Source organism: Bombina bombina, chromosome 3, assembly GCF_027579735.1.
Source record: "Bombina bombina isolate aBomBom1 chromosome 3, aBomBom1.pri, whole genome shotgun sequence".
Taxonomy (NCBI): domain Eukaryota; kingdom Metazoa; phylum Chordata; class Amphibia; order Anura; family Bombinatoridae; genus Bombina; species Bombina bombina.
The window spans coordinates 1,159,176,181-1,159,201,924 of NC_069501.1; the positions used below are offsets into that span (position 1 = coordinate 1,159,176,181).

Genomic DNA, 25,744 nt, shown 5'->3' on the forward strand with positions numbered 1-25,744 from the left:
TCTACGTTTTGTGCCAGGCAGTTTCACAGACTCCAAAATCATGTTGATAATGTAAAAATACAGTCTCAATAAATTGCACAAATTTGTAATTAACCAGCAGGCCTTTTGGAGATTACAAGAAAAAAATAACATTTAGGCCGGCATTTATCAGCTGCCGAACGGAAAGTGTTCTCTCATGCAAGCCTGTCCACCCAGGATCTCAAAATGCGGACAGTGTATTGCAGCAATACGTTGACCATGTTTAACATTGCACAAGGGGTTGTCAGTAACCCTGGGGCAAATGTACCCGGGGTGATTAAATCCGCCAGCTAATGGTTGGCGTACTAGTTAGGAATATGCAATCTGATAACCGCTGCTTCCTAAATTTCAGCTGCAGGCTTGGCCCCAGAGCGAATACGCATCTTGATAAATGGGGCCTTAAAGTACACAAGTAAAGAAATTTGGGACATATATTTCTATTTCAGATGCTATTGCTTGTTTCAGTATATATTTGCACTTGATATATTTTGCTTTCCCACTGAAAGTATACAAACCTCTGTTTTGTAAAAATGTATGGAACTTTACTTTCATATTTTATATGGAAACCTTAAAGGGACATTAAACAGTAAATAGATGCTAGATAGAATGATGCATTTAAAGATAAGATTTGTCCGATAATAACATGTAGATGTATTGTTTAAAGTTTCATCAGCTGTTTAAATATTGACAAAATAAGTGTAAAGTTTTAGTGTCTATAAATCAATGGGAGCTGCCATGTTGTAACTTAGGTTACCTTCTCTGCTGTGGCCAATTAGGGACAGTTATAAATAGGTCACTAGAGTGTGCAGCCAATAACTGTGTGGAATATAACTGTGTTCTACACTTCCATTTCTAACAGGAACTGAAATGCTCACAATTTCAGAATGGTATAACAGAAAAAGTGGACAAAATAGATAATGAAAGTATATTGTAGAGGTTTTTTATACATACGATTTATCATTTTACATTACTATCTCAAAGTGTTTAATGTCCCTTTTAATTACTGAAAATAACATAGTTGTCTAAATATTTAGCAGAAAACATTTGACAGACTTGAACTAGATGAATGAAGCATTTTTAATAACTATATTATAAATATAGATATATTTTTTTTGCTCAGAAAGAAAGAGTAAATGTGTAACTGAAAATGACCAAACCGAGGAAGTTGCATAAAGTATATTTTAGGGCACCTAGACTTTTTTTGTTAAATTAAAACACACAGCGTTCAACAGTACAGTATCTTTGTGTTAAAGTACATTGTTAGCAGGAAATTAACGTGTTTTACAGTCAAGAAAAATATGGCAATATATTTACAGTACAAATAAACAGGAAAATGCAAAGCTTATCAAACATATCACAGTGATAATAAAAACCCTGATTTATCAAATAATGTAATTTATACCTGTACTGTCAATAAGCACAGTGATTACATTTCTTCAGTTAAATTACAACTCTCAGGGTTTTCAAATAACATTCTTAATTAACAACTCCAGATTTAAACATATTCTAAGAATGTTTTTCTTTTATTCCATTATTGTGGGTACAAAAAAACCACAATTTGTTACACACAAGAATATAAATAAAATTTTGTAACAGGCATGACCCGTAGCCTGTTCGGACTCTACACAGCTGACTGATTTCATGTAACATTTTTATATGTTGCACTTAAGACAGATGAATTACATGTATGGAACACAGAATGAATGTAGCAGGAAATGAAGGAATGATTCACAATTCTTATAAAAAAAACTGTCTGAATTTTATTACAGTGATGGCATTTTTTTTAATCAATTATTGCAATGAATTGATCCCTAAGATGATTAGAAAAAGAAACGCGTTGTCTCCTACTGAATTTACATCAGATAAAAAGCAAGCATGTCATATCTTTGTTTTTCAAAGAAAATGTAAATAATTTATTTTTTTCACAGGATTTACATGTTTATTATTTTTTTTATCACAGTTTTTCTTAAGAGACCTATTTTTAACAATTGGATGTTCATCCGATATATGTATGGTGATTTTTTTTTTTTGTTGAGATACCGGTTAGTAGTTTTGTTGTATTCTATAGCTATTTTCCTTTTTGTTAGAACAAATAGCAAATATTGTCCATTCATATCCCAATCTTCACAGTTTAATGAGCTAAGTGACAAGTCTTTTTAGATTATAGTCCCATCAAGATAAATCTGTTGTTGCTAATACACTCTTTCCCACACCCTCCCCCCAATAAAACTAAATTATGCATTTTCCTGATATAAAATCTGAGTTTGGGTATCCGAGCGGAGCTCATGCACACTTTTTGCTGATGATGTTTGGCGCATTTGGATGTACTTCCCCTTCTCAGGATTAATTTCTAAGTTATCAGTGATTTTCCATTGTTGTGACAGTCTGTGCTGTATTTCAATCACTCACCAACAGTATATAATTAAGGCACTCAATAAATTATTTGGTTTTTATGGTAGATCCGATGCAATTACAGCCAATCCTGAACTTTGTCTAATTGCAGTCCCAGTGTGAACAGCCTTCGGGCAGTCGGGAGTCAAAACACGTCCGTTTTCTCCTACACTCCCCGTAATGGATAATCTGGCTTTGTTTCTTATGGCTTCAGAAAAGGTCAGCTAAGAAAAAAAATAAAATAAAAAAATATATATATATATATATATATATATTAAAATATCTATTTTGCACATTCAAATTCTACAGAGAAACATTAATATGCTTAAATTATGTTAGACATCTGCATTTTTATGTTTTATTGATAATATATATAAAAAATAACTTGACAAATATTAATTTAATTATATTTTTTAAATACATGTAATAAACACCTGGAAGTCTTGCTTGTCAATTTTCTATAGACTATTTAGATATTCAGTACTTAAATCTATTATTCATTATATTTATTTGTTAATGAAATACATATCTTAGCACTTAATCACTGATCAAATTTTAATTATTAAATGAAGAACTTGTTTAAATGGTTTATTGATCATGAAAGGACATTAAACATAGTATGCATTTCATAATACTAGTAAATCAAGCCACATTATACAATTAACAGAAAATAATTTTAAATAAAAGATTAGGGACTTGAAAGAAAAATGTTGGGTTTCTTGTCCCTTTAAATAAAACATTGCTCTAACTGATTAAATGATAAAGTTGTAATCAGTGTTATAATATACTAGTGCTGCATGTTATGGTGTGATAAACATTATTAATATACTAATTCTGCATGTTACGGTGTGATAAACATTATTAATATACTAATTCTACATGTTATGGTGTGATAAACATGACAATTATTTAGCCACAATTTTAAAATAGTGTCACATGAAACATGCAAACAATCTCTGAATTGCAAGAGAACAGATAAGGTATCATAGACTGAAGTTTAATATAGGAGCAACACATATTTGCTTCTGGATAGTGAATGTGTTCAGCACTAAATAAATTAAACCCTTTTGTGAGTGTTACCCTTAGGATCTATTTTTCTGCACCTCTAAGCAAAGATGTGCTATCTTAAAGGGACATGAAACCCAAAATGTTTCTTTCATGATTCAGATAGAGCATACAATTTACTTCTATTATCAGATATGCTTCATTCTCTTGGTATCCTTAGTTAAAGGAGCAGCATTTAACTAATGGGAGCTAGCTGAACACATCGGGTGGGCCAATGACAGTGCCATATATGTGCAGCAACCAATCAACAGCTGGCCCCCAGTAGTGCATTGTTGCCCCTAAGTCTACTTAAGTATGCCTTTCAACAAAGGATTCCAAGAGTATGAAGCAAACTAGCTAATATAAGTAAAATGGAAAGTTATTTTAAATTGAATCATTAAAGTTTAGTCCTTTTAATTACATAGTAAATTGAGTCCTTGCTGTATCAAATCCTGCAAACACCACTGTTTTCTGCTCCTATTTCACTGTGGGTATTTCACCACTCTTTTGGTGATTGTAGGCTATTAAATAAGTCCTGTATTTACTGTAATGATATTTTAATCTCTTGTTATTTGCTTTGTGAATTTATAAGTTGACTAATAACATAACTTCTGCCTCCACCAACTGGTATTGTCTGTTTACTTTAAAGGACTATGAAACTCGGCATTTCAATTCATTAAATTCATTGTTGAAAAAGAAACATTATTGCAATATACATTCAATATGTATTTTGCTTCCCTTTGCTGTAAAATACATCTGAAAATTGTACTTGTTCAACTTTCTCCCAGGGAGGCACGAGTTAATACTTTTAGCTAATTTATCTCTGAGGTATTGATTACCCCCTCCTAAACCCACATTCTCTGTACAAAGTTGCTTATTAAGGTAGTTGAGGAGTTAATATATTTGTGTGTGTATATATAAATCTATATTTAGCTATTAGATAAAGATTCTACTATTGTATATATGTTACTACTATTATCACATTTTCTTTATTCTCTTGGTATCTTTATTTGTGTTTCATATCCCTTTAACTAATTTAGTGGACCCAGCTGCTCTAAACTATAAATTTAACACTTGTATGGGGAAGTATAGCAAGGGGGTAGCATAGCAAGGCAGTTATCTTAATATCATTTATAAGTGAGACAATAAGAATAGGCAAAATAATTATGCAAGTATTCAAAGGGATTGAACAAAGGACAAGACACAAAGCAAGTTCTGTTGTAATACTGCGTTTTATGTGTTTCACTGATTCCCTTTTTGTAAAAATGCTTCATATCTCCATGTACCTTTTTATTACCGCTTGTCTCTATAACAAACTATTTTATTAATGTACTGCTTTCCTCTTTACCAATTGCTGCATTCATTCACCCATCTCTTTTACCTTCACCTTACATTGGTCTCATGAATTTCACACAATTCTAAACTCTCTCCTCCCTGCACCTCATTCTAGACACTCTCCCTTTGCACATACTAGATGCTGGTGATATCTCCCTCAATCCTGGTCCCCCACAACTTCCTAACCTCACCCATCCATGTATGCCTTTCCGTAGACCTAGAAATCAGAACTCTGTAAACATTATTAAAATTAATTTTGCATCTAAAGCCAAAACCCCCTTCACTTGTGCACTCTGGAACTCTCTCTATGTTTGCAACAAGCTTACTTCTCTTCACAACCTCTTTATCACCCATTTTATCAACCTTCTGGCTATCACAGAAACCTGGCTCTCTACATCAGACACAGCCTCCACTGCTACATTGTCAAATGGGGGTCTCCCCTTCAGCCACACCCCTCGGTCTGGAAACAGACAAGGAGGTGGTGTAGGTTTTTTACTTTCCCCTCATTGTGCCTTTCAACAAATATAACCCATCTCTTACATCACATTCTCCTTCTTTGAAACCCACACGATTTGCATATTCTCCCCCTCTCCATATGTGTTGCACCTATATATAGCCCCCATGGCTCCTCAACTCAATTTCTCCATCATTTTGCTGCCTGGTTACCTTATTTACTCTCCTCATACACCCCTGCCCTCATTCTTGGGTATTTCAACTTCCCTGTTGACAATCCCACTTGCTCCACTGCAAAACAATTCTCCAGCTCACTTCCTCTTAAAGTTTGTTACAATGGTCCCGCTCACAAAGACGGACACTCCCTTTATCTGATTTTCAGCTATTGATACGCTCACTCAAACTTCACAAATTCCTCTTTTCCTCTTTCTGACCATCATCTCCTCACTGGCAACATCACAGCACTTCCTACAACTCTCCATCCTTCTAACCCTCACTCTAAACTCCAAGCATTAAGTCACTAGATCAACAAAATCAATCAAACTCTCTTAAACTTCTGTTCTCTTTAATTTCTTCCTTTTCCTGCCCTGACCAATCTGTCACTATAACTCCTACATTGATCCTTGACAATTTGACCTCTCCTTCTATAACTATGCACTGCTGAGCGACCTTGGAGAAAATCTTGGTGTTCAGCTTACTTTCTTCACTACAAGTTCAACTTGAACTCCTATTATTTTGCCATTAACCTCGCTAAGCAGGATTACTTCTCTACTTTTATCTCTACTCTTTCTTCAAACCCAAAACATTTGTTCTCCACTTCCAATACCTTTCTCTGTCCTTCCCTACCTCCTAATACAACTTCTCTCTCAGCTCAAGATTTTGCCAGCCACTTCAACAACAAAATTTATTTAATCAGAAACAAAATAATTCCTTAACATACATACAGCATACTATCACCCAAAACCCACAAATTCATCTCTTTTGCCCCTTTTACTGAGGAAGAAGTTTCTGCCCTTATATTGTCCTCTCACCTCACTACCAGTCCCCTCAATCCCATCCCCTAACAGCTACTCCCTCTCTCTTACCCTTATTACTATCCTCACACACATTTTCAACCTCTCCCTCAGCACTGGTATGTTTCCCTCATTTCTTAAACATTCTCTAGTCACACCTATCCTCAGAAACCTTCTCTCTATTCAACCCCCCTCCAACTACACCCTATTTTCCTACACCCTGTTGCCTCAAAAATTCTGGAAAGGCTAGTATATACACTTTTATAAAATATTAAACCCCCTCCTTGACCCATAGCAATCCATAGCAATCACCCCCAACACTCCACAGTGACTGAAATCGTTAAAGGAACACTGAACCCACATTTTTTCTTTCATGATTCAGATAGAGCATGCAATTTTAAGCAACTTTCTAGTTTACTCCAATTATCAATTTTGATTAATTCTCTTGCTATCTTTATTTGAAAAGCAAGAATGTAAGTTTAGAAGTCGGCCCATTTTTGGTCCACAACATGGGTTGTCCTTGCTGATTGGACAGCACCAATAAACAAGTGCTGTCCAGGGTCTGAACCAAAAATTGGCTTGCTCCTTAGCATAGATGCCTTCTTTTTCAAATCAAGATAGCAAGAGAACGAAGAAAAATTGATAAATAAGAGTAAATTAGAAAGTTTCTTAAAATGGCATGCTCTATCTGAATCATGAACAAAAGAATTTGTGTTTAGTGTCCCTTTAAGGTTACAAACTACCTACTTACAACAAAACTGAAAGGGCACTTCTCTCTGTTAATCCTTCTCGATCTGTCTGAAGCCTTTGATACCGTACACTACCCTCTCTTGCTGCAAAACTTCCAATCCTTTGGCATTTGAGACATAGCCCTTTTGTGGTTCTCTTCCTACCTTTCTAACCGTACCTTTAGTGTAGTCTTCTCTGGTGCATCCTCTGCCCCTTTACCACTTTCTCTTGGGGTATTACAAGGCCCTGTCCTTGGTCCCCTTCTCTTCTCAATCTATATGCAATCCTTAGGTTCCATAATAAAGTCCCATGGTTTATAATATAATTTGTATGCTGATGACAACCAAAGCTACCTTTCTGCACCAGATCTGTTTCCTTCCTTGCCAACTTGTGTCACTAACTGTCTTTCTCCAAAACTGAGCTCCTTATTTCCCCCTCTTCTTCAAAAATATCTACCCCTTAACATTATATAATAACTATTGATAATAACATCATTACCCCAACCCCCCATGCCAGATGTCTTGGGGGTCACATTTGACACAGACAGGGTCGGCTCCAGAATGAATGAAATGGGGGGACCTTTTTTTTCACGAGCGGGCACGCATTTACAAAGCATGTATGAGAGTCAAAATAAGAACAGCCCTACATATTCTACAGGAAAGTGTAGCTTCTGGCTGACTTATCCCTCACTATTAACATTTGTAGAATATGTGCTAAATCACTAGGTAAAAGAATGATGTCTAAATCCTATGCAGTGCACTAAAAAAGAGCCATTAAACTTGAGACCCCCAGTGCAATAGCTCCTTAAAAACAATTTACCCCTTAATCACCATGATCCAAAACCCTTAAACTCATTCTCAAATCTCAATCATGTTCCCTAAACAGCCATGCACCCCAAACCCCCCAATGCAATTAACCCCTTTGTTTGTAATAGCAGTGAGGATACTAGGTTTTCAGGTACTGGTAATTTTGTAGATTAGATTTAGCTATACCTGTTTCACAATAACTAACGGATATCAGGCTACTTAATACAAAGTATGTACTGTGAACCTATAAGAATAGGATTGTATCATAAAAATATAAGTCTATAAATGGCTACCGGCTTCTATCGATGCCTCAAAAGTGCACTGTGATCTTAGGCCCGGCCTAAGATCACAGTGCACTTTTGAGGCATCGATAGAAGCCGGTAATCATTTATAGACTTATATTTATATGATACAATCATATTCTTATCATGGTCTATTATTTAAGACAACGAGTAACTCACGATAGTTAGGTAAAATTAATAGGGTTAAAGACAAGTCCAAAAAGTCTCTAATAAACTTCCAATTCCAAATAAGAGGTTAAGACACAGAGCTCCTTGCAGATGCGTGATGCGACCTCACAGTTCGACAGCTAACTCCGCCCCCAGCATGCAGCATTACATAACAATTCATTATTTTATTTATTATTATTAAAGCGTATGATCATATCAATATATTTTGAGGGGGCACAGCATTTCATTTAAGTGGGCATTGCCCCCCAATGCCCCCCCCCTTGGAGCCGACCCTGGACACAGATCTTTCTTTCACTCCTCACATCCAGTGTTTGGCCAATTCCTGCTGATTCCCCCTTGAAAAGCATCCCCAAAATTCGACACTTCCTCACACAAAACAGAACAAAAAATTTAATCCACACTCTCATCATTTCCCGCTTTGACTATTGCAATTTAATCCTCCCTGGTCTCCCTAGTTGCTGTCTATCTGATTTACACTCCATGATGAATACCTCTGAGGCTAATCTTGCTTAATTGTCATATGCTGCAGCTCTCTGCTAATCCGTTTAGTGGCTTCCTCTAGTCTCCATAATTAAACGCAAAATCCTTACAATAAAGACCCTCAATAACACTACTCCCCCCATATTTCAGACCTCGTCTCCAGATACTCTCCCTCCATGCTCTTCGCTCTGCTCATGATCTCCTGCTCTTCTCTTTTGCCAACACCTCACACACCATCTACAGGACTGCTCCAGAATGGCCCCAATTTTGTGGAACTTTCTGCCTTGCTCCACAAGACCCTCCCCTAGTTTTGAAAGTTTCAAGTGCTCCTTAAAGACCCTACTGTACAGGGATGCATACAACTAACCCAACCTTTCATAACCCTAGTTCCTCTCCTCCTTTGTTATCCACTTGAACCCCCTTAGAATGTAAGCCTATGAGCCCAGCTGTTCACAGATCACCTTCATAAGAGCTGACTACAACAGTGTAACTCTCAGCAGGGCCCTCTACCCACTTGAGCCCTATAAATCTTAACTTGCATACCATGCCTATGTTTATAGCACTGCTGAATCTGTTGATGTTCTACAAATAACTGATAATAATAATACAAAGTAACATAGTAGATAAAGTTAAAAGAAGACAAACCTCCATTAAGTTTAACTTATGCAGATGCTACCTGAATTACAATAAAAAGCTGCCATTGAACTGTATTCCTATTAGTTGTAGAACAAGATTTTAAATGGATATTAAACAGTAAATACATGATAGACATAATGTATTCAAAGCAAAGATTAGCCTTATAATAATATGTAGATGTATTGTTTTACAATGATACTTTAATAGCCCTATCTTCCTCACAGCCTTGTTTGCAAAGTCTTTTGTTGAATATTTTATATCTTCCCTAATTGCCCTTAGCAAAATAGCACAAAATAGCAATGTGGCAGCACACATTACTTTTAAGAAACCAAGTGGAATTTAGAAAACCAATCATTTTCAAGTACAGCTAAAGGGCACAAAATCAATAAAGAAAGTATATTGACTACACAGTTAAACGTTATATTACAATCTCATACTGTTTATTAGCCCTTTAAGTCTTATAACTATCTAAATCATGAACAAAACAATAGAATGTGCAGGAGGTGCAAACAGCTGCCTGCCTTGTGGTCTGCTGTAACTGACATTGCTGTTCCCTTTTCTACCTGAAATACAGATTGCATCTCTATTGTATTTAACTACTTGGCTGTTGTGTAGGTACAGCAGAAAGGCACACTGCTCTAATAACCCTCTCAATTAAAATCTGGCACCATGGTGGATATAGGTAGCACACACATGTTCAGTAAAGTAATTTGTTTATATAGCTGCTATAATCAGGCCTGTCCAACTTTGGGCTAGATTAGGAGTGAGGAGCAATTGTAGCGTGAGCGTTATGGGGTATATCACAGCTCTTTGTGCATGATGGAAATAGCGTGCTAATTATAAGTTGAAAGTAAACGCATTCGCTTGAGCGCAATCCAATTTAATGTGAATTAGGTTAGCAGGACTTCAGCGCTTTGGTTAACTGTTATGCAAGACAAAAAGTTGCATAAAACACAACAAAAATACATGTATAGGTTACAGTTACACTCATAATATCACTATCTTAAAAAAAAATATTGCATTAAAAAGTTATAAGAGCTCAAAAATATGTCTTAAAAGGCCTGCAAAGGGCTTTAAAATAGAGATACATACATACATACACATGTCTAAATATGTATTTGTATGTATGCAAATATATATTTATAAATATTTACTGTATGTGTGTGTGTACATATGTATTTAAGTATTTTTATATACATATATGTATTTACAGACATATAAACACATACATACAAATAATGTATACATATGTAGACATACATATATATACTATATATATATTATCCAAGTAATCCCACGCCCAGCATAAGCGATGGAGGGAAACCCAAAAAGAAGCAGGCACCACAGGAGTATAATCCAAAGCATTTTATGGAAAAAAAACAAGGAAACAAGGGCTTTAACCCATAACGTTTCGGCTCTCGCAGGAGCCTTTTTTTAAATTGAGGCCGTAGAGACATAACAAACACCACCCAACACCCATCTTAAATACTTTACCCAATCTACCTAAAGCCTGTACAGATGGTCACAAGCAGGACCGCACATCAATCCCATCAGCTGTGCACATGATGGAACGCACCGTGCCGAGTGCTGACATCATCAGACCTCACCAGCATAAACAAAGACAACGTGAGTGGTTGTCATAACGACCGGGTAAACACTTTTGAATACCTGAGTGTGCATGCAAGGATCATTGCTAAGTTGCAGCTGTGAGTTCTGTAACTAAAAATTCCTTAATATAAAGGAATCACACATCTGGAGTGAGAGATATACCCACATCCCATATATACAATTTATACATACAACGCAGAATAGAAAATAATTTTTGTGTACCATAACTTAATAGAGGAAATCCATCCTATACTCAATGGTATCAATGGAAATACTCAAATTGCACAAATCATAAGACAATATATAGGAACTAAATTGTTGCATAACAAAATGAACTCCCCTTCAAACCTCAAGGAATTGGTAGAAACTTATATCTTTGTATTTATATGAGGAAAAGGTTCCTGCAGTTCATTCATTGCTTATAGCAACATCCGTAATAAATCGTTGTATTCAATCCCCCTGGGGTGATTGTGTCCAAATCGAAAATCCATCTAGCCTCCAGGCGTAGCAAGGCTTGCGTCCTATCACCACCATGCCTGAGGCGAGGCACATGGTCTATTGAGTGACCTGCTTGCAGAAAGTGCCTGGCAACCGGTTGATCTGAGCGGCCCTTCTCTAGTGCTTGCCGTATAGACGACATGACTGGCAAGTCGCTCTCTGAATGATATAACTGTCTTGCCTATATAGTAAAGGGAACAGGGGCAAATTATAGCATATACAACATATTCTGATGTACATGACAGTCTATGTTTTATATTATAACTCCTGTTGGTATGTGGGTGATAAAAACTCTTGCCCGTAATTAGGCTGTTGCATGTGACGCAACTCCAACTCCTGTTTCCCTTTCGGTAGCCACATCTTTTTTTCATAAGAATGTATCGGATCGTTTAATACCAGCAGGTCTCACAAATTCTTAGCCCTCTTATAAACCATCCGTGGAGGTGGGAAATCATAAAATGGGAGACATGTGTCTTTTGACAGTACAATCCTATTGTTCTTGATAGTAGTGGCCACTATCTCTGAGCCAGGTGTAAAGGTAGTGATGAAATTCAAATGTTATTACTGGTACTCTGTGATTTTCTTATAGTTAGACCTTCCTGGGTCCATTATTCGGCATCTATGCACTGTTGAGTAATCAGTTGTTGGGGGTACCCTCTTTGGAGAAACCGCAATGCCATCTCCTGTAACTGGATCTTCTTGCGGGAATCTTCGTCGTTATTCCTTATGACCCGCAGGAGCTGTGAGGAGCTGACTCCATTTTTTTGGAAGTATGGGTGAAAATTATTGTAATGCAATATAGAATTTTTATCAGTATCCTTCTGATATAAGGTAGTTTGCATCTTATACCCTCCTATAGTGGGGACCTTAAAGATCTCCAAATCTAAAATATTTTTTTTTGTGTGGATCCCATTCGATCTTAACCTGATAGTGGATTCTAGAGCATTGAGATTATTAAACCATTCAAGAAGAGCTTCTGAAGTCCCCCTCCAGATCAACATAACGTTGTCTATATAACGATGAAAAAATCTGATGGAGTCCTGCTGAGAGACAAAAATATTGCACTGCTCATACATTGTCATGTAAATGTTAGCATATGATGGGGCCATACTAGACCCCATCGCTGTGCCCAAGGTCTGTAAAATATAATCATCCTGATATAAATACAAAGATATAAGTTTCTTCCAATTCCTTGAGGTTTGATGGGGGAGTTAATTTTGTTACGCAACAATTTAGTTCCTATATATTGTCTTATGATTTGTGCTATTTGAGTATTTCCATTGATACCATTGATTATAGAATAGATTTCCTCTATTAAAGGGACATTAAACACTAAATACATGCTAGATAGAATGATGCATTCAAAGAAAAGATTAGTCCATGACTAACATGTAGATGTATTTTTTAAAGTTTCATTAGTTGTTTAAAAAGTGACAAAATAAGTGTAAAGTTTTAGTGTCTATAAAACACTGGGAGCTGCCATGTTGTAACTTGTGTTACCTTCTCTGCTGTGGCCAATTAGGGTCAGTTATAAATAGCTCACTAGAGTGTACAGCCAATCGTTGTGCTGGATTTAACAGTGCTCTGCACTTCCATTTCTAACAGGAACTTAAAAGCTCACAATTTCAGAGTGGAATTACAGGCAAAGAGGACAAAATAAATAATGAAAGTATAATGCAGAGTTGTTTTATTATATACAATTTATAATTTTATATTACCATCTCAAAGTGTTTAATGTCCCTTTAAGTTACGGTACGCAAAAATTATTTTCTATTCTGCGCTGTATGTATAAATTGTATATATGGGATGTGGGTATCTCTCTCATTCTGGATGTGTGATTCCTTTATATTAAGGAATTTTTAGTTACAGAGCTCATAGCCGTGACCTCGCAATGTTCCTTGCATGTGCACTCGGGTATTCAAAAGTGTTTACCCGGTTGTTATGACAACTGATCACGTTGTCTTTGTTTATACCTATGAGGTCTGATGACGTCAGCACTAGGCGCGGTGCATTCCATCATGTACACAGCTGATGGGATTGATATGCGGTCCGGCTTGTGACCATCTGTACAGATTGTAGATTGGGTATAGTATTTAAGATGGGTGTTGGGTGGTGTTTGTTATGTCTCTACAGCCTCCATTTGAAAAAGGCTCCTGCAAGAGCCGAAACGCTATGGGTTAAGGCCCTTGTTTCCTTGTTTTTTTCATAAAAGGCTTTGGATTATACTCCTGTGGTGCCTGCTTCTTTTTGGGTTTCCATCAATCGCTTATGCCGGGTGTGGGATTACTTGGATGATTTATACTTTGTTTACAGCACAGCACCAGGTAGATGCAATAGATGGTGTGTGCCGTTTCCATACAGTACATTTATATATATATATATATATATATATATATATATATATATATATATATATATATATATGTGTATATGTATATGTGTGTGTGTGTGTGTGTGTGTGTGTGCATTGAAGCCCTTTGCAGTCAAGTAGCTGAAAACATAGAAATCATATTTATGCAATGTTCATATGTAGTGTAGTGTTTAACTGTGTTTGTACTGCACACATTCCAATGTTCTTCACATAGGAGAATATGTTCTAAGTGTATATATATATATATTTCTGTTTATATCCATACCTATATATAATCATAGAGATATATTGGAAAATATATATATTTTACCAAAAAATCATCAGATATATATTGAAAAATTTATTTAAGAATAAATATAACATTCTTCTATGTGAAGAACAATGGAATGTGACATATTCATATTTCAGGTTGGGTTTAGCTCACTTGAATAAACACGGTTGGGTTATCGTGCGAGTATGGGTGCTAGTTTTTTTTGCATGCTCTATTGCAGTCTATGTGAGAATACGTTGATGTGGCCGCGATATTTAAAGCACAACTTTTTGCGTGAGGTGGATTTTTGCTTGCGTGCTTACTTTTTTACTTTCAACTAATAATACAAGCTCAACCTGAAGCGCAACAAGCCTCCGTCTAGTGTTAATAACGAGCAAGCAGGAGCGCTAAATAGCACTCCACTCATAATCTAGCCTTTTAGCAGCCAAAGAGATCTTACATGGGCATAAAGCTCACATAATAGGGCTTCAGGGCATGCATCTGATCAGATTTGGTACTATAACTGTCATAAAGTAAATTGCACTGGACATAAATCTTATCTGAGGTTTCAAATGGATACACAGCTTGTTGGCGAGTAAATAAATTAACATTTCTATGTGTTAATATATATAAATTATTCCAACTATATTGGGTTAGATTACGAGTGGAGCACTAACAGTTACGCGTGAGCAAAAAGGGGTTTATCGCTTGTATTACAAATTGAAATATACTGTGTATTTACTGTAAATATTAACATTCCAATGTTCTGCACATGGAGGAATATGTTTTATGTATTTATAAATAGATATTATTATTATTATTAGGTATTTGTAGAGCGCCAACAGATTCCGCTATTACTATATATATCTATATATTTATATATATATATATTTATGAATAAATAAAACATTTTCTTCTATCTGAAGAAAATTGAAATATGAAATATTCATATTTCATGTTGGTTAGCGCACGTGATCGGGTTTTGCACGTGAGTTGTATGTTTTTTTCCACTTTTTTGGCTCCATTGACTTCTACGGGAGAATAGGTTATCGAATGCGCAATATTGAAAGTTTGGCTTTTTACACGCGTCGGGTTAGCGCACGAGTGATAACTTTTTACTTTCAACTTGTAATATGAGCAACCCGTAAGCAAAAAAGCTTTCTTCTAGTACAGATAACGCTCGAGCGAGTTCGTTAAATAATGCTCCACTTGTAATCTGGCCCGAAATAAATACTATATATAATGGTGTATTAATTAAAGATTAACCTGAGTATAATATGCAGATGTATTTTTAAAATGATATTAGTAGTTTAAAGAGATGGTAAACGTTCCCTTTTGTATAAACAGATACGGAATGTTAGCAGTATTTTAGATAAAGTTTATAGAGACATGAAACTCAAATATTTTCTTTCATGATTCAGATAGAGAATACAATTTAAAAAAAGTTTTCAATTTACTTCTATTATCAAATTTGCATTGTTCTCATGTTATTCTTTGTTGAAGAGATATCTAGATAGGTAGCGTGCACATGCCTGGAGCACTAGATCTGGGCACTGCCATCTAGTGCTCTTGCTAATGCATAACATTGTTGCAGACACATGTTGCACACTCCTGAATGTTCCTTCCCTGCTTTTCAACAAATGATAACAAGAAAACTAAGACACTTTGCTAATAGAAGTAAATTTGAAAGTAGTTTAAAATTGTTTGTTCTATCTGAATCATACAAGAAAAAAAAAATAGGTTTTATGTCCCTTTAATTAATCAGTTGTAATGAAGATACACTTTAAAATACTTTTTCCTGTAGCGCTGAAATTTAAATACCCCACTTTCTGGTCGCCTACTTCAAAAGTAATTTTTTTGTGAGCTGTTTGAACTGTTCTCCATTTGGCACTCTAGCTACAAAAAAAATTGTGTGAGTGCCGTATGGCTAGAGTGCTGATTGGAAAACAGTTCAAACCGCTGGATCATAAAAAAATGACTTTTGAAGTGGGCTATTGGACCACAGGGTATTAGAATTTCAGCACTAGATTAAAAAGTAAGTTAAATCGTATCTTCATTACAACTGGTGAGTTAAAATATTGCTAACATTCAGGATATGTTTATACAAATGGGAACGTTTACCACCACTTTAAGTATTGAAGTGAAAAGTTGTAGTCTCTATAGAGTAACTGGCACCACCGTATTATAAATTAAGTTGCCCTAGTTTTATCTCTTACTTTATTGTACCTCCTGTGCTGAAGTCAGTTAGGAAGAGTTATAAATGAGGTGATAAAGTAACAATCTCACAGGGGTTGTCGCTTTAAAGAGACAAGGGCCTCTAGTTATCAAGCTCCGTACGTACCTGCCGTCGCCGGCCCCAATATACTCGCCTAAGCTCGCCTACCATCTCCGCCGTGGACCTGAATACGCTCGCCAAAGTTATCAAAAAAGCTGTCAAAAAGCTGCACACCAAGTACAGGGCGATGAGCAGTGGACTGTGATAGTTATAACTCATCCGATATCGCTGCTCTTCGGCTTTTCTACAGCTTTATTGATACCCCTGTCACTAAGCACTCACACTATACTATACTGTTCTACCCCATATACCGGCACCCCCGGAGCCCCCCGCAACTAAATAAAGTTATTACCCCCTAAACCGCGGCTCCCGGACCCCGCCGCAACTATATTAAACATGTTAACCCTTAAACCGCCGCTCCCGGAGCCCACCACCACTCTAATAAACTTATTAACCCCTATCCTGCCGATCCCGTACCCCGCCGCAACTAAATAAATTGTTTAACCCCTAAACCGCCGCCCCCGGACCCCGCCGCCACCTATATTAAACTTATTAACCCCTAATCTGCCCCCCCTACACCGTCGCCACCTATAATAAATTTATTATCTCCTATCCTGCCCCCCCTATACCACCGCCATCTATATTAAACTAATTAACTCCTAATCCTAAGTCTAATACTAACCCTAACACCCCACTAACTTAAATATTATTTTAATAAATCTAAATAAAAATTACTCTTATTAACTAAATTTATCCTATTTAAAACTAAATACTTACCTATAAAATAAACCCTAAGATAGCTACAATATAACTAATAATAATATTGTAGCTATTTTAGGATTTATTTTTATTTTACAGGCAAATTTTAATTTATTTTAACTAGGTACAATAGCTATTAAATAGTTAATAACTATTTAATAGCTACCTAGATAAAATAAAGACAAATTTACCTGTAAAATAAAAACCTAACCTAAGTTACAATTACACCTAACACTACACTATCATTAAATAAATTATTCCTATTTAAAACTAAAAACTTACCTGTAAAATAAACCCTAAGCTAGCTACAATGTAATTAATAATTAAATTGTAGCTATCTTAGGATTTATATTTATTTTACAGGCAACTTTGTATTTATTTTAACTAGGTACAATAGTTATTAAATAGTTATTAATTATTTAATAACCACCTAGCTAAAATAAATACAAAATTACCTGTAAAATAAATCCTAACCTAAGTTACAATTAAACCTAACACGACACTATCATTAAATAAATTAAATTAATTAACTACAAGTAGCTACAATTAAATACAATTAAATAAACTAATTAAAGTACAAAAAAAACAAACACTAAATTACAGAAAATAAAAAAAGATTACAAGAATTTTAAACTAATTACACCTATTCTAAGCCCCCTAATAAAATAAAAAAAACAAAATAATAAAAGTCCCTACCCTATACTACATTACAAAGTAACCAGCTCTTCTACCAGCCCTTAAAAGGGCTTTTTGTGGGGCATGCCCCAAAGTAATCAGCTCTTTTGCATGTAAAAAAAAATACAACCCCCCCAACATAAAACCCACCACCCACATACCCCTACTCTAACCCACCAAAACCCCCCTTAAATAAACCTAACAATACCCCCCTGAAGATCTCCCTACCTTGAGTCGTGTTCACTAGATATGTGCAATTCGTTTCGGATCGATTCAGAAATTCGGGAGAATTCGGCAAATTCGGAGATTCAGATCGAACCAAATTCCCGAATTAAAATACTGCTGAATTTACCGAATAAATCCGAATTAGTTCGGATTTATTCGGTAAATTCGGATGGCCATGGATTACACTAGTATTGTACAGTATATTAGGTTATATCACTCTGCTATGGGTTACACCTAATATACAGTACATAATACTAGTCTAATACACAGCACACATACCGAAATTCCGAATTTCCAAACCGAATCCAGCTGAATTATTTCGAATCTGAATGAATCCGAAACAAATTAATTTGAAGTTTTCCGAATTCGAATCGATCCAAAATGTGAAAAACTCTGAATCGATCCGAAACAAATTTTTCGATCATGCATATATCTAGTGTTCACCCAGCCGGGCCGAAGTCATCATCCAAGGGGCACTGAAGATGTCTTCCATCTGATAGAAGTCTTCATCCAAGGGGCGCTGAAGAGGTCTTCCATCCGATAGAAGTCTTCATCCAAGGGGCGCTGAAGAGGTCTTCCATCTGATAGAAGTCTTCATCCAGGTGGCGTCTTCAATCTTCATCCATCCAAAGCTGAGCCGAGCCATCTTCAAAGCAGCTGACGCGGATCCATCCTCTTCAACCGATGGTTACTCGCCGAATGAATATTCCTTTAAGTGACGTCATCCAAGATGGCTTCCCTCGAATTCCGATTGGCTGATAGGATTCTATCAGCCAATCGGAATTAAGGTAGGAAAAATCTGATTGGCTGATTCAATCAGCCAATCAGATTCAAGTTCAATCCGGTTGGCTGATCCAATCAGCCAATCAGATTGAGCTCGCATTCTATTGGCTGTTTCGATCAGCCAATAGAATGCAAGCTCAATCTGATTGGCTGATTGAATCAGTGAATCAGATTTTTCCTACCTTAATTCCAATTGGCTGATAGAATCCTATCAGCCAATCGGAATACGAGGGACGCCATCTTGGATGACGTCACTTAAAGGAATATTCATTCGGCGAGTAGGCGTCTGTTGAAGAGGATGGATCCGCGTCGGCTGCTTTGAAGATGGCTCCGCTCCGCTCCGGATGGATGAAGATTGAAGACGCCGCCTGGATGAAGACTTCTATCGGATGGAAGACCTCTTCAGCGCCCCTTTGGATGAAAACTTCTATCGGATGGAAGACCTCTTCAGCGCCCCTTGGATGAAGACTTCTATTGGATGGAAGACATCTTCAGCGCCCCTTGGATGATGACTTCGGCCCGGCTGGGTGAACACGACTCAAGGTAGGGAGATCTTCAGGGGGGTAGTGTTAGGTTTATTTAAGGGGGGTTTGGGTGAGTTATAGTAGGGGTATGTGGGTGGTGGGTTTTAATGTTGGGGGGTTGTATTTTTTTTTTTACAGGCAAAAGAGCTGATTACTTTGGGGCATGCCCCGCAAAAAGCCCTTTTAAGGGCTGGTAAAAGAGCTGGTAACTTTGTAATGTAGTATAGGGTAGGGAATTTTATTATTTTGTTTTTTTTTATTTTATTAGGGGGCTTAGATTAGGTGTAATTAGTTTAAAATTCTTGTAATCTTTTTTTTATTTTCTGTAATTTAGTGTTTTGGTTTTTTTTGTACTTTAGTTAGTTTATTTAATTGTATTTAATTGTAGCTACTTGTAGTTAATTAATTTAATTTATTTAATGATAATGTAGTGTTAGGTTTAATTGTAACTTAGGTTAGGATTTATTTTACAGGTAATTTTGTATTTATTTTAGCTAGGCGGTTATTAAATAGTTAATAACTATTTAATAACTATTGTACCTAGTTAAAATAAATACAAAGTTGCCTGTAAAATAAATATAAATCCTAAGATAGCTACAATGTAATTATTAATTACATTGTAGCTAGCTTAGGGTTTATTTTACAGGTAAGTATTTAGTTTTAAATAGGAATAATGTATTTAATGATAGTGTAGTGTTAGGTGTAATTGTAACTTAGGTTAGTTTTTATTTTACAGGTAAATTTGTCTTTATTTTATCTAGGTAGCTATTAAATAGTTAATAACTATTTAATAGCTATTGTACCTAGTTAAAATAAATTTAAATTTGCCTGTAAAATAAAAATAAATCCTAAAATAGCTACAATATTATTATTAGTTATATTGTAGCTATCTTAGGGTTTATTTTATAGCTAAGTATTTATTTTTAAAAAGGATTAATTTAGTTAATAAGAGTAATTTTTATTTAGATTTATTAAAATAATATTTAAGTTAGGGGGGTGTTAGGGTTAGTGTTAGACTTAGGTTTAGGGGTTAATTAGTTTAATATAGATGGCGGCGGTATGGGGGGGCAGGATAGGGGTTAATAAATGTATTATAGGTGGCAACGGTGCAGGAGGGCAGATTAGGGGTTAAGTTTAATATAGGTGGCGGCGGGGTCCGGGAGTGGCGGTTTAGGGGTTAAACAATTTATTTTGTTGTGGCGGGGTACGGGATCAGCAGGATAGGGGTTAATAAATTTATTATAGGTGGCGGCGGTATAGGGGGGCAGGATAGGGGTTAATAGGTATTATGTAGATGGCGGCGTGGTCCGGGAGCGGCGGTTTAGGGGTTAACATATTTATTATAGCTGCGGCAGGGTCCGGGAGCGGCGGTTTAGGGGTTAATAAGTTTATTAGAGTGGCGGTGGGCTCCGGGAGCAGCGGTTTAGGGGTTAATACGTTTATTAGAGTGGCGGTGGGCTCCGGGAGCAGCGGTTTAGGGGTTAACATGTTTAATATAGGTGGCGACGGTGTAGGGGGGCAGATTAGGGGTGTTTAGACTCAGGGTACATGTTAGGGTGTTAGGTGTAGACAGCTCCCATAGGAATCAATGGGATGTCGGGCAGCAGCCAACATGAACTTTCGCTATGGTCAGACTCCCAATGATTCCTATGGGATCCGCCGCCTCCAGGGCTGCGGATTGAAAACCAGGTACGCTGGGCCGGAAAAGTGCCGAGCATACCTGCTAGTCATTTGATAACGTCCAAAAGTAGTCAGATTGTGCCGAACTTGCGATCGGAACATCTGGAGTGATGTAAGAATCGATCTGTGTCGGACTGAGTCAGGCGGATCGTAGCTTACGTCACAAAATTCTACTTTTGCCGGTCTGTAGGGCTTGATAACTTAGGCAAATCAGCCTCGCCACAAATACGCTGCGGAATTCCAGCGTATTTGAGGATGACGGCTTGATAACTAGAGGCCCATGTATGTTCTTTAGAGGTTATTAGCATATTTCAAAAGTTGAGATTTAAACATTAAGGGCTCTATTTGCAAAGAGATGAATTGCAAGTGATTTTAAATCTTTCATTAGCTATGCATTATGATGGACCAAACCCAGTGAGTATCTCCCGCAAGAAGCGCTGAGTTAGCCCTGCACAGTGCATAGTTAATACTGCATACTATTCACCTGCATTAAAGTGATGGTAAATTTCAGGCTATAAGAATGTTGCAATGTTTGCCAGTAAAGCCACATCATTATTTTTTTTTAAAGTGTATACATATTTTATAATAAAAGATTTATAGTCCCAATTGGTATTGTTTGTTTCTACCCCCCCCCCCCCCGTAGTGGGGTGTAGTGTAGAGCAGTTAAATCTACTCTCTACATTGGCTTTCTAAGGGCTTTAAAGTGGCTAGACTTCAAAATTGTCAAATCACACACACGTTGATAGGATGTTCACTAGAATTGTCATAAAAAAAAAAGCTCATTCAAGTGGGCCGGCATAACATTGCAATAGAAGCATTACTATATGCACTAATTTAAAACTTTGACAGATGGATTAAAAACAGATAAGGTAGACATATACGGCTAGATCACGAGTTTTGTCGGTAGAGCCGTGCGTTGCTAACAAGCCTTTTTTTTTCACCGCTCACTTAAAACAACGCTGGTATTACGAGTTTTCTGAATGGCTGCGTTAGCCGCAGAAAAGTGAGAGTTGAGCAAAATTTAGCTCCACATCTCACCTCGATACCAGAGTTGCTTAAGTCAGCGGTAGGCTGGCTGAACGTGCTCGTGCACGATTTCCCCATAGGAAACAATGGGACTGAGCCGGCTGAAAAAAACCCTAACACCTGCAAAAAAAACAGCGTTCAGCATTCAGCTTCTAAAAAATATGTCTACACCTAACACCCTAAAATGAACCCTGAGTCTAAACACCCCTAATCTTACACTTATTAACCCCTAATCTGACACCCCCGACATCGTCCCCACCTGCATTATACTACTAACCCCTAATCTGCCGCCCCGGACACCGCCGCCACCTACATTATACCTACGAACCCCTAATCTGCTGCCCCTAACATCTCCGACACCTACATTATACCTATGAACCCCTAATCTGCTGCCCCTAACATCTCCGACACCTACATTATACCTATGAACCCCTAATCTGCTGCCCCCAACATAGCTGCCACCTACCTACAATTATTAACCCCTAATCTGCTGCCCCCAACGTCGCCACCACTATACTAAATTTATTAACCCCTAAACCTAAGTCTAATCCTAACCCCCCTAAGTTAAATCTAATTTTAATAAATCTAAAGAAAATTACTATTATTAATTAAATTATTCCTATTTAAAACTAAATACTTAGTTATATTTAAAATAAACCCTAATATAGCTACATTATAACTAATAGTTACATTGTAACTATCTTAGGGTTTATTTTTATTTTACAGGCAACTTTGTATTTATTTCAACTAGGTAGAATAGTTATTAAATAGTTATTAACTATTTAATAACTTCCTAGTTAAAATAAGTACAAATTTATCTGTAAAATAAATCCTAACCTAAATTACAATTACACCTAACACTACACTATAATTAAACGAATTACCTAAACTACCTACAATTAATTACAATTAAATTAAATAAACTAAATTACGGAAAAAAAAACACTAAATTACAGAAAATAAAAAATGAAATACAAGAATTTTAAACTAATTACACCTAATCTAATCCCCCTAATAAAATAAAAAAGCCCCCCAAAATAATAAAATTCCCTACCCTATACTAAATTACAAATAGCCCTTAAAAGGGCCTTTTGCAGGCATTGCCCCAAAGTAATCAGCTCTTTTACCCGCAAAAAAAACCCCAATACCCCCCAACATTACAACCCACCACCCACACACCCCTACTCTAAAACCCACCCAATTCCCCCTTAAAAAAAACCTAACACTAACCCCCTGAAGATCACCCTACCTTGAGCCGTCTTCACCCAGCCGGACACAAGTGGTCCTCCATACGGCAGAAGTCTTCATCCGATCGGGACAGAAGAGGTTTTAAGGAATTAAGGTAGGAAAAATCCTATTGGCTGATGTAATCATCCAATCGGATTGAAGTTCAATCCGATTGGATGATCCAATCAGCCAATAGGATTGACCTCGCATTCTATTGGCTGTTCCAATCAGCCAATAGAATGCGAGGTCAATCCTATTGGCTGATTGGATCAGCCAATCGGATTGAACTTCAATCTAATTGGCTGATAGCATCAGCCAATAGGATTTTTCCTACCTTAATTCTGATTGGCTGATAGGATTCTATCAGCCAATCGGAATTCAGGGGATGCCATCTTGGATGACATAATTTAAAGAAACCTTTATTCTTCATTAGGACTTTGTTTGAAGAGGATTCTCCGCGTCGGCTGGATTGAAGATGGACCCGCTCCGCTCTGGAAGGATGAAGATAGAAGATGCCGCCTGGATGAAGCCTTCTGCCGTCTGGAGGACCTCTTCTGCCCCGATCGGATGAAGACTTCTGCCGTATGGAGGACCACTTGTGCCCGGCTGGGTGAAGACGGCTCAAGGTAGGGTGATCTTCAGGGGGTTAGTGTTAGGTTTTTTTTAAGGGGGGATTGGGTGGGTTTTAGAGTAGGGGTGTGTGGGTGGTGGGTTGTAATGTTGGGGGGGTATTGTATTTTTTTTTTGCAGGTAAAAGAGCTGATTACTTTGGGGCAATGCCCCGCAAAAGGCCCTTTTAAGGGCTATTTGTAATTTAGCATAGGGTAGGGAATTTTATTAATTTGGGGGGCTTTTTATTTTATTAGGGGGATTAGATTAGGTGTAATTAGTTTAAAATTCTTGTAATTCTTTTTTTATTTTCTGTAATTTAGTGGGGGGGTTTCTTCGTAATTTAGTTTATTTAATTTAATTGTAATTAATTGTAGCTAGTTTAGGTAATTAGTTTAATTATAGTGTAGTGTTAGGTGTAATTGTAATTTAGGCTAGGATTTATTTTACAGGTAAATTTGTATTTATTTTTGCTAGGTAGTTATTAAATGGTTAATAACTATTTAATAACTATTGTACCTAGTTAAAATAAATACAAAGTTGCCTGTAAAATAAAAATAAATTCTAAAATAGCTATAATGTAACTATTAGTTATATTGTAGCTATATTAGGGTTTATTTTATAGGTAAGTATTTCGTTTTAGATAGGAATAATGTAGTTAATGATAGTAATTTAATTTATATTTATTTAAATGATATTTAAGTTAGGGGGGTTAGGGTTAGGGTTAGACTTAGGTTTAGGGGTTATTACATTTAATATAGTAGCGGCGACGTTGGGTGCGGCAGATTAGGGGTTAATACAATTTAACTAGTGTTTGTGAGGCGGGAGTGTGGCGGTTTAGGGGTTAATACATTTATTAAAGTGGTGGCGATGTCAGGTCGGCAGATTAGGGGTTAAAATTTGTTATTTTAGTGTTTGCGATGTGGGGGGCCTCGGTTTAGGGGTTAATAGGTAGTTTATGGGTGTTAGTGTACTTTTTAGCACTTTAGTTAAGAGCTTTATGTTCCGGCGTTAGCCCAAACATAAAGCTCTTAACTAAAGTGCTTTAACTAGTGTTTGTGAGGCGGGAGTGTGGCGGTTTAGGGGTTAATACATTTATTAAAGTGGTGGCGATGTCAGGTCGGCAGATTAGGGGTTAAAATTTGTTATTTTAGTGTTTGCGATGTGGGGGGCCTCGGTTTAGGGGTTAATAGGTAGTTTATGGGTGTTAGTGTACTTTTTAGCACTTTAGTTAAGAGCTTTATGTTCCGGCGTTAGCCCATAAAACTCTTAACTACTGACTTTCAAATGCGGTAGGAGTCTTGACAGGAGAGGGTCTACCGCTCACTTCTTCCAAGACTCGTAATACCGGCGTTAGGCAAATCCCATTTAAAAGATAGAATACGCAATTGACGTAAGGGGATTTGCGGTAGCCTCGAGTCGCGGAAGAAAAGTGAGCGGTACACCTGTACCTTTCAGACTCGTAATACCAGCGGGCGTTAAAAAGCAGCGTTGGGACCTCTCAACGCTGCTTTTTAAGGCTAAGGCAGAACTAGTGATCTAGCCGATAGTTTTTTAATGGCAAAGATTAAATATGAGGCATTTGATAAGTTAAGGTTTACCATCACTTTAACTAAACAATTTGTAGGACTAACTCAGCTCTTCTTGCGCGAGATACTCACTGGGTTTGGTCCATCACAATGCTTAGTTAAAGGGACACTGAACCGAAATTTTTTCTTTCATGATTCAGATAGAGCATACAATTTTAAGCAACTTTCTAATTTACTCCTATTATCAATTTTCCTTTGTTCTCTTGCTATCTTTATTTGAAAAAGAGGGCATCTAAGCTAAGAAGCCAGGTTCATAACCCTGGACAGCAC

At 36.8% G+C, this 25,744-nt stretch overlaps 1 protein-coding gene across 2 annotated transcripts in view; it reads right to left on the reverse strand.

Moving 5' to 3' along the window:
* Positions 1 to 2,453: 2,453 nt before the first annotated feature.
* The window catches only part of GRIA4 (glutamate ionotropic receptor AMPA type subunit 4), a 771,385-nt gene continuing 748,094 nt past the window's right edge, over positions 2,454 to 25,744 (reverse strand). For both annotated transcript variants that reach the window (XM_053708572.1, XM_053708570.1), the window contains exon 16: positions 2,454 to 2,633. In XM_053708572.1, the coding sequence (XP_053564547.1) occupies positions 2,469 to 2,633 (165 nt within the window). In that variant the 3' untranslated portion in view covers positions 2,454 to 2,468. The remainder of the gene's footprint in view (positions 2,634 to 25,744) is intronic.